General features: G+C 41.7%; 1 protein-coding gene across 1 annotated transcript in view; it reads right to left on the reverse strand.

The window, feature by feature from the left end:
* Positions 1-767: 767 nt before the first annotated feature.
* The window catches only part of EIF3A (eukaryotic translation initiation factor 3, subunit A), a 27,484-nt gene continuing 18,219 nt past the window's right edge, over positions 768-10,032 (reverse strand). The window contains exons 16-22 of the mRNA XM_010194321.1: positions 9,979-10,032; positions 8,118-8,206; positions 5,675-6,258; positions 5,417-5,584; positions 3,890-4,064; positions 3,331-3,500; positions 768-2,051 (exon numbers count right to left, since the gene is read on the reverse strand). The exon at positions 9,979-10,032 is cut by the window's right edge and continues 155 nt beyond it. Coding sequence (XP_010192623.1) covers positions 1,810-2,051; positions 3,331-3,500; positions 3,890-4,064; positions 5,417-5,584; positions 5,675-6,258; positions 8,118-8,206; positions 9,979-10,032 — 1,482 coding nt within the window. The 3' untranslated portion in view covers positions 768-1,809. The remainder of the gene's footprint in view (positions 2,052-3,330; positions 3,501-3,889; positions 4,065-5,416; positions 5,585-5,674; positions 6,259-8,117; positions 8,207-9,978) is intronic.

The raw sequence follows: 10,032 nt of genomic DNA on the forward strand, positions 1-10,032 counted from the left end.
AGAAGCTTTGGGAAGACCAACAGCAGCCAGCCGGTTAGCAGGAAGGTAAAGTCAGGATTTTCACAGTGGTGCGTGAGCAGGGGGATGAGAGACAACAGGAAGGAGCCAAAAAGAGAGAAGGTTATGCTTTTTCACTGTGGGAGCAGCCAAGCATTGGAAGAGGTTGCCCAGAACCAGTCTCCATCCTTGAAGGTTTTTGAAACCACACTGAAATAATGTGGTTCTGAGTAATGCAGTCTGACTTCACAGCAAGAAGTTGGACTGGCGAGCTCCAGGGGTGTCCTTTAACAGGAATGATCCTGTGATCCTATGACACAGAACATAAGGACAGCAGGAGGTAGCTGAACAGCAGGAGCACCCAGCAGCCCAAATCCAAAAAGCTGGGTAGCTGCCATGCTCAGGTTCCATCCTTTATAGGACTGTACAAGGAACAAAGAAACACTTTTGTGTAGAAACCACCACTGCTCTGAAGGAATTGTGTGACTCACCAAGCAATGAAACAACAGGCTCCAAAGGCACAAAGATCTGGCCCTCAGAAGATGCCCAGGAGAGCAAGTTTTTCCTGAGAGGTGAACAGGGCCTGGAAAGCTCAGAAGACATGAAAAGAGGAGTAATACAGCTGCTGTTCACACACACATTACAACTGAACCAGGATTATCTGGGAGAAACCACCCCAGGTGTTCTCATGTTCTCCTTCAGCTGGCACAGAAACAGGTTTGCACACAGAAAAGGAAGTTACTGAAGAGCCAAGACGCTGTAGCAGCTAATTCCTTAAGTTGTTTATTTATCATTGAAGAAACACACAGCAGCAAGTTCTGTGTTGGCTTCGGTACGACCAGAGAGTTAATCGTTGTTACCGCACCCCAAAATTGAAGTCAACACAGCCATTACTACAAATCACTTTTTTTGGAAAGGGAAAGAATTGACCCTGAAGACAAAGAATTGGGGGAAAAATCAACAATTTCTCCAAAACCACACATTTTAAATATGACAATATTTATAAATCCTTGAAAGGCATTGAATTATCCAGTAATGGAAAAAGCGGTTGTGATATTGGCAACAGAAAATACATAGCCATATGCTTACCAAAACACTGAAGTTGTAAAAGCTTGAAGTCTGGTGGCTGTACACTGCAGCAGTATACATGACCCCAACAATGACTGCAAGGTGGCCTCAGAGGCGTTATGGATTCAAGTAAATCTACAGAAAATAGCCCAGTGTAGCCAATGCTCATGTTTATTTATTTATTTCAAATTTAAACAACATACTAAATTTAGATAGTGATAAAATATGTCTCTCAGAAACCGCCTGCCCTCAAAGGTACCTATGTAAAAGAGGGCTTTGATATTTTTCATTTTTTTTGGCTAATTATGGAAATTGACTTAGCTCTGCTTTTTCAGTAATTCCACTGGGTGAGCAGAGGTGTTTTCAATTCAAGTGCATGTTCAGTGACGATCATACCCCATTCCAAATGTAGAAAGACTAAAAATAAAAAGGTCAGCCTGTTTTGGTGCGAGATAGAAGCATTACTCAGGACAGCTGTTGGGCTTGCTTCTTTTTATTTTAGCAACAAATGACCCATGAAATAAGCATCATTTGAAATTTCAAAAACCGGCATTCAATTTCCAGCCTTCTGCTGTGAGTTTTGTGCATGATCAATCTATATGAGTAAGTAATTTAAGCTCATGCTTTCGTGTTACCTCAAAACATTTGTTAAAGAATTCCAATTCAGAATGTTTATAAGCACAAATATAATCCGTGGATTCCACCAAATCAAAGCTAAAACACCGGTTAAACTCTGAATTCCACTTAACGTCGTACGGTGGTCCACCCTTCCTCATCTGTCTCATTTTTAGTGCGGCGAAGGGGCTCACGCTCCTTTTCGGATTTCCAGGAGCCCTTCTCCTTCTCCCCATCTCTTTCTCGCTCTTTTGATGCTGGTAGGGGAACAGAAGCTGGAGCAGCAGCGGGAGCAGGCGCTGATCTCCGAGCTGGTTCACGTTCTTCTCCACGTTCTTCTCTCCTGTCATCCGCGCGCCGCCATGAGCTTGCTGAAATACAGAAAGACAAAAACCCACCTCTGTCATGCTCAGCCAGCAGCCTGCAAGAGTTTAAACAAACATGCCCGGCACCGACAGTCTGATTTACTGATTCTCAACCTTGCCGAGAGGTAATGTGACAATGACAGCCAAAGGCACAGTTTGACTTTACAGTGAATTAAGGGACAGGAACTGCTCAAGCCTCCTTTCAGATTCAGGATTGCTGTGAGCAGCCCAAGTGTCATCTTTAACACACAGTAACTGCAGTGAGAATGTTCTATTGATGTAGACGGGTTTATGATGTAAAAATATGGTTTTTATCTTATTATCAGAATTAAAACCACAAAAGCATCTCCTTAGAAGGGACTGAACACTGAAAACAGAAAAATCCTAAGTTAAAGACACTTACGGAAAATGTTTAAGTGTTCATTGTCTCCAAAGACAACAAATTAGGTATAAACAGCACCGGATTACACAACTCCACTGGTAACAGCATTCAGCATCTGCTACTGTATGAAGAGTTAACTGTTCATTTGCACCAAAAGGACGTTAAGAATTTACTGCAGCTACGTGTGAGCAAAGCTGTGTCAAATACCAAACCAGAGTCAAATACCAAAACTTCTTCATACATTCAAACCACTAAATCCCACATTGAGGGTTCTGCCCTCCCCAGCCAGCACCTGACAGCACCCTTCTGTGCTCAGGGAGCACCCACACCCAAGGCAGACAGGTGCTGTTCTGAACACCCCAGAACTGGAAGATGTGGCATCTCAGGCTACGTGTGCTTGTTGTTACTGTATTTTTAGAACACAGCAAAAGGATTAATAAGTGTACAGAATTAAAACAGGTCAATGTATGTAACTAAAATAGGCTATTCATCAAAACCAACACCATTAGTAGTGTGAAGCTCACAAGGCCTTGTTTGGAAATACTTCCCTCACATTTTAATGGTTTTAAGAAATGAGCCTGAAATTACTTTCTGGGACATCTGTCTTGGTAATTTAAGTACAAGAATTTTATTCACCCTGAACATAAACCTACTGTGAAAGCTGCACACTTAAAATGTTACCCTTCTACTGCAGGTGTGAAATGCTACTGACAGAAAAGAGTACAACTATTGAAAGTTAAGATTCAAGGAACAATTCTCACACTAAAACTTCTATTACTCTGTTCATGCAAAGGGAGTTTAAGTGGCTGAAATTATAACTTATTCCCATTTTACCACATCCTAGCACTGCCAGGGTAACAGGAACGCCCTGTAATGAGTGTAGGCACACTAAAGCCAACGTACGTTCTTCACGGTCAGACCGGAGTGGTGGTCCTCTCCTGATGGGTGGTTCTCTGTCATCAGCACGGCGATCTCTCATGTCACGACCACCTCTGTCCCACTCTTCGCGACGACCCGAATCTCTCCAGCTGGAAGTTTCCTCAGCTGGCCCTCTTCTCCAACCAGCATCATCCCTTTTGCCATTCAAAACATAAAGTAAGACTAAATGTTAGGATTTTACCTTTGCTACACAAAGAAGCAATAATAAATCACAACACAGATATTTTCAGGACCAGTGGGGTCTCTATTTAACATACTGACATACTTCCAAAACCTTTCTGTTCTTCTAACATGAAATTCTCTTGATAACAAGAAGTTAAAAACATTAAAAGCACTAAAGCATTCTGGGACTCCTTCTGTAAACAGTTATCATCATATTAAAAATAACAAACCAAAAAGACCCCTAAAATTCCACTATCATTTATTGCCTTGAAGTGCTTAAATTTCATACAAAGTAACCACTTTCACTAGGCAAAAAAAACCCCAGAAACATTCTAGAAGTATTTAACCAGAGCAATCCAACCTGGGACGCCTGAAGCGATCGTCCCGATCAAAATCCCTCTCTCTGTCAAATTCACGGTCTTTCTCGTTTTCATCCCGATCTTTGTCTCTGTCCCATTCCCGGTCTCCGGGAGGTCTGGAGTCGCGGGGAGGCCCCCAGCTGTCCTCACGGGCCTTTTCTCGCTCTCTCCATCCCCCTGTGTAAGAAAGAAACACAAAGGAATTTGTGAGTGACCTCTGGTGTCTCAGCAGACAAAGAACCATTTGCTTCCCTCATAGAAACTGGTTCTTCAAGTTTTGAACAAGGATCCAACTCAAGATGCTTGGAAAAAGTGTGCACATTGAGTAGAAGCCATAGACAAAACATACATTATATATATCTATATAGAAAATGTATGTATGAAATATATACATTCGTATAAAACAAAGACAGTAATGTATATCTCATCTCTCAGGACTGCCTCTAACAGTTCAGCAGAGCTAAAACCACAAACTGCTCGAGGGTCTTGTGCAAAGCAAGCACAGGAAGAAGGAAAAGAAGGAAAAGGGGTAGCTCAGACAGCAGATCCCTTTGTGAAAATCTACAAGCGAGGAGATTTTAGGCAAGCGATTTTTTGTGAAAGTACTGCTTTTTGCAGCACTAGTTTGAAAGACAACTATCACAGCGCATCCTGCAGTATCATTCAGTTATTTATGAATGGCACTGCTTTATTATGCAGCTTTTTTTTTTCAATAGGAAAAAGGAGAAAGCTATTGCAGTGTGACTACTGAGATCTTTGGTAACTTTTCTGTGGGTTTGGATTACAGAATTAGCGCCTATAAAAGTTGATGCGGCGCTTGTGAATACATAAATCTGAAGAAAAAGAACCAGAAAATCAAAATCATATCTAACATCTAAATATCATCAACAGTTCTGAAAAGAATCAGGAACAGTTGTTCTAGTCACTATCAACAAGACTTAAGACTAGAAATAAACTAAATAAAAACCAGGATAACTCAGATTGTGAGGGATCTCAGAAGGGCACCAAGGCCAAACTCCTGCTCAAAGCAGGATTTTCAAGAAAGGCAAAAAGCAAAGCAAAAAAGGAATGGTAGAAACAAATATTTTTGTATGCATAACATAAGCTTATTGAAACCAGACCCACTTGAATGATGTATCAAAATCCTTAGGAGGAGTTAATTTCAGACATATAGAGGGGGCAGGGAAAGCGATCCAGGTGCACTAACCTCGTGTGAATGTTTCTCTCCCATCAGAGCATCCAACTTGCGTATTTTGGTTTTGCACATAGGTAAATTACCAGCATTACTATGTGACCTTCAGGTATCTTCCAGGCAAGCCACACACACTGCTGCATTGTATTCTTTGTAATTCAACCAAATTAAAAGATGTAATTACACTACGTAAAGGAGTGCCCGCATTAGCCAAATTAATCCAGACATTTTCAGAGCTGAATTTCCCATCTCTGGCACCACATACATTACATCCATTTTCTATGGATAGATAACACACATGCTTTGGAGGGAAGACTATTATTTTATTCTATTTTACCTGGTTTACCAAATGGTCTCCAAGGACCTGGCCTTGAATCCTCGCTGCTACGCCACGGACCCCTGTCATCATCTCGCCTGGAGAGCCTGTCATCATCTGCATTACGCCATGGTCCCCTGTCTTCATCGCGCCTTGACATCCTGTCGTCATCCATCCCGCGCCTGGGACCTCTGTCGTCATCCGTGCTCCGCCTGGGACCTCTGTCGTCATCCGTGCTCCGCCTGGGACCTCTGTCGTCATCCGTGCTCCGCCTGGGACCTCTGTCGTCATCTGCGGCACGCCAGCTGCCCCGGTCATCATCCAGCCCGCGCCTGGGTGGCCTGTCATCATCCAAAGCCCGTCTGGGTGGCCTGTCGTCATCCAGCCCACGCCGGGGTCCTCTGTCATCATCTGCTGCACGCCAACTGCTTCTCTCATCGTCCAAGCCGCGCCTGGGTGGCCTGTCGTCATCCAGAGCACGTCTAGGTGGTCTGTCATCATCCAAAGCACGTCTAGGTGGCCGGTCATCATCCATTCCACGCCTGGGACCCCTGTCGTCATCTGCAGCCCGCCAGCTCCCTCTGTCATCATCCAAACCACGCCTGGGCGGCCTGTCCTCATCCAAACCACGCCTGGGTGGCCTGTCCTCATCTCCTTCACGCCTGGGCGGCCTGTCCTCGTCCCCTTCACGCCTGGGCGGCCTGTCCTCCGTTGATTCTGTAGGAGGACGTTCCTTTTCTTCTCCAGCACCACGTCGGGGCAGATCATCCCCTCGTCGGGGTAGATCATCTGCTCTCCGGGGCAGATCATCTCCTCGTCGGAAAGGTCTTTCATCATCTCTTGGTTCTCCTCGACGCCAATCTCTGTAAAACCACAGGGAACAAGCAAAAAGTAGATGCTGACATTCAGGAAAAAGGACATTCAGGACATAATACATCAACAGTATCAAACCCCTCAAGGCCATTGCTGAATTTATCTACTTGATGTGTGGTTACAAACACATTTAAGACTTTGCATTTTGGAATGCACGCGTTCCAATTGCCTCTTTGCTTATGGGAAAGTGGTAGGTCACCATCCCTACAGCCTCAGTGAAGACTGAACACTTTACTGTCTCCTTCAAAATGACCGTTTGAAGAGGATAACTACAGTCCCCTGTTGGTTACCTGCTGCAGCACACCACAGAAGAGGTTTGGCTTCTACACCAAGCCTAACTTGACAAACTCAAGCTAAGTCTCAAAGAACCAGTATTTAAAAAACCCCACAAGCCTTCTGTCCAGTCCCTGTTTTCGTGTGCTTTGGCACAGTTCCAGCCCAACAGACTGGCAATACTCTCACTGACAAGCATTAGCAACTAGATATGGCAGGACAACATAGTAAACTCATGACTCAATCCACTGCTGCTCACTGACCAGGCCCTGGCAGGCTGTCAGCGCTTGCACGGACTCTCCTCACTAGGATGTACATGGGAAGTAAAGGACTGGTGAGAATTTTCCCCTGGGCTACTGAGTCACCAGTTCATCTCTGAATTACGTTTGGATCTGTAACACTGAGAAGATCAGACACTACTGTACAGCCATTACAGCCTTCCACTCTGGTCACTTTTCTGGACACACCATTTAGTTTTATCCCTACAGGATTTTATGTATGTATTTAGACCATAAACCTTGGCTTTGTCACCAGATTCATTTTGTTTCAGGAAATTAACCTTCCCAAGCTAGTTCCTCAGCAATACAAAGAAACAAGCAATAGTACATCACAGAGGTACTGGTACCTGCTTCTTGGCAAGAGAAGAGAAACTGCACTAAAGCTGAATCTCATGGATTAAAAAAGCCCCAAACAAACCCCAAGCAAAAAAAACCCCTACAGGTTTAGAAATCCACTATGCTACTAAAAATGTAAACACAAGAACAGCAACGACTTGCTACAAAACAACAGATGCATGACTCCAAGAGGTGAGAACAAAGAAGCAACAGTTTGTGACAACTCTGCATTTCAAGAATTTCAAGAAATTGTAAGCAGGATATTTCCTAGTTTTGGAAGGCTAAGGGAGAATGCAATTACCATTGAGCTGTGAGATAAAAACAAGACATGGAGATTGTTAACTTCCATTTAGACTTAAATTGGATAATCTCCTTTGAAAAATCTGAGTTTTTTCATGTAAAAATTGGTTAATCCATCCAATGAACAAGTATTTAATTCATACTTAGGTACTGTTTCAGGGTTTTAATATTTTTAACTATTACTCTTAAACTATTACTACTCTAATTTTTAAACAATTACTTGTATATGGAATTATTCCTCTGTTGTTTTTACTTTCTTCTCATTTAACAACTTCAGTGTTCACATTTCACCTTTTGCCCTTTTTTTCCCCCTCTCACAAATCCTAACTCCCACTTTACTGCATCCTTCCCCATTCTGTACGTGTACAACTAAGACCAGTGCTGGAGTGGGACAGGAAATTTTAAGCTGTTTATCAGGTGCAGAAGGTGTCTGCCAACCTTCACATATCTAAGCTAAATAAAACAGGAATGTTATCTCAATGCAGTTCCAAGACAAAACCTCTCTCTCATTTTGAGATCCTTACAAATATTTCAATAGAAGGTAACTTTCAGAGATGTAAAGGCATGACATATTACTCAGCGCAGCTTTAGCAGCAGCAGCAAAAAGAGAGCCTACACATTTGGAGCTGAATACAACTGGTGTGCAGTAACACAAAGATTACCTTTCCAATGGTGCTCGTCGCCACTCAGATTCTGCCTCACCACCTCTTCTCCAAGAGCTTTCAGACTCCCTGTCGCCCCAGCGAGATTCCTGTATGTCAAAAGAAATTAGGAACATTCTCTCTGAATACTCCAGAATGAAGATTTTCAACAAATAATTTACTCCTTTCAGAGAATACGATGTCATCAAAAGCTCACTTGTTACACCGTAGAGAATACTGAACTATCAGGACTTTGAATAACTTAAGTACAGTCTTAACTGACAGACTATTGTTTCTGGCAAAGTTTAAAAACCAGTATGGTTCCCTTCATGGCACACACTTTAGTAGTAGGGTAACATAAATGCAGTTACACTAAAAAGTTTATGACCAAGTGTATGGACAACAGCTACAGTGAGCCATAGCTACCACCTGTTAACATAATAAAGAGGCTGAAACAGTTTCACTTTCCAGCTGTTTAATGACGGTATGAATGAATTTAAAGAATTATTTGGTTTCCTGCTTTCTAATCAGATCAGAAAATGTAGGTGAATAAACTGAAAGCTCTCTGTAGCAAAGACCATTTTGTTCTGGGTACCTCAACACACAGAATAGACAAGGTATTTGTGATTCTCATAGGTTGCTTAGATGCAAGGCAGAACAGTGATCAGTATTTTTTTTAACAAATGTAAAATGCCTCTCCCCATTGCTGCACAAAGACAAATCATCTAAAATATTTCTAACACAGCTGTTTACTCCTTAATTCCACCACAAGAAGCAAACCGGGCAAACAATATAAAACACCTGATTTTACATAATCACACAACCTCTTTACAGAAGAGTATTCTGGTTTTAAACTGCTCTTTGAAAAGTGTTTTTATTTGTCAAAGTTTACGCTTCAATCTGGGGAAGTACACAGGCCATGCAAGGTCTTGAATATCCACAACTACATGAGTGTCTACTTAATGCTTTTGAAATGTCTCCAATAAACAAGGGCGAGCAAAGAATCCCAAACCTGCAAATGGCATTTTTCAAGTGGTAAAGAACACCTCAGAACCTGAATCAGCTTTTCCATGTAATCAAGGGCCCATGGCCAGGAGTACCTCTCATGTGAAAAATACCAGTGAAAACAGTCTATCAGGGACATAACCAAAACAATTTATACAAGCTCTGATCACTTATCTTCACACTGTTACTCAATGAAGCATGCACTAAACAAAGAAAATGGCTATGGTGGCTGACATTTAAAACTTGTTCTCTTAGTGATATACTCTGAATAAGTGTGAGTGTAGGTGGTTTGTGGTACTCATTTACATTTCTTAAAATCATTAAACATTTATTTGCAAACAACTTTCACTTTGTTTCCTGTTGGACTGGGATAATAATTTTGCACAATACTTACATTTGTAAATGGAATGTTACACGCTCTTGTTTTTATGTTTTATGTTATGGCATATTTCTTATAAAATGTAAAACTATGCTTTTATGTTCAGTCTGGGATTTTCTGTCAGTACCTACTCTAATTCTTGACTTTGGCATGAGTCGCTATACTTCCTTCCAATAGAGTTTTCCTCTTTTGCATTAAAAAAATGTTATTTAATATTTATTTTACTCATTTAGTTTTCGAGCAGCTTGGAGATCTTAGTAGGTTTTTTTTGTTTTACGTTATTGCTTAACTACAGATTCCAGATCCTGATAGAGAGATGAAACTAAGCGACAATCGCTTAAATGTTAAGTTAGCTACTTATGCTATAACATAGAATAAAATTTTTAGCCTACAATTTTGAATACTATTGAATTGAATTTTACAATACTACCATCTTCTTCCAAATAATCTACAGAAGGAGCAGTCAAAAAGAAAACAAACCTGCAAGTATTTACCTACCTTTCTTGAAAATGGGTCATCCAGACCTCTCCTTTCTTCTTCTCGACGACGCTC

Source organism: Mesitornis unicolor, unplaced genomic scaffold, assembly GCF_000695765.1.
Source record: "Mesitornis unicolor isolate BGI_N332 unplaced genomic scaffold, ASM69576v1 scaffold9621, whole genome shotgun sequence".
Lineage (NCBI taxonomy): Eukaryota > Metazoa > Chordata > Aves > Mesitornithiformes > Mesitornithidae > Mesitornis > Mesitornis unicolor.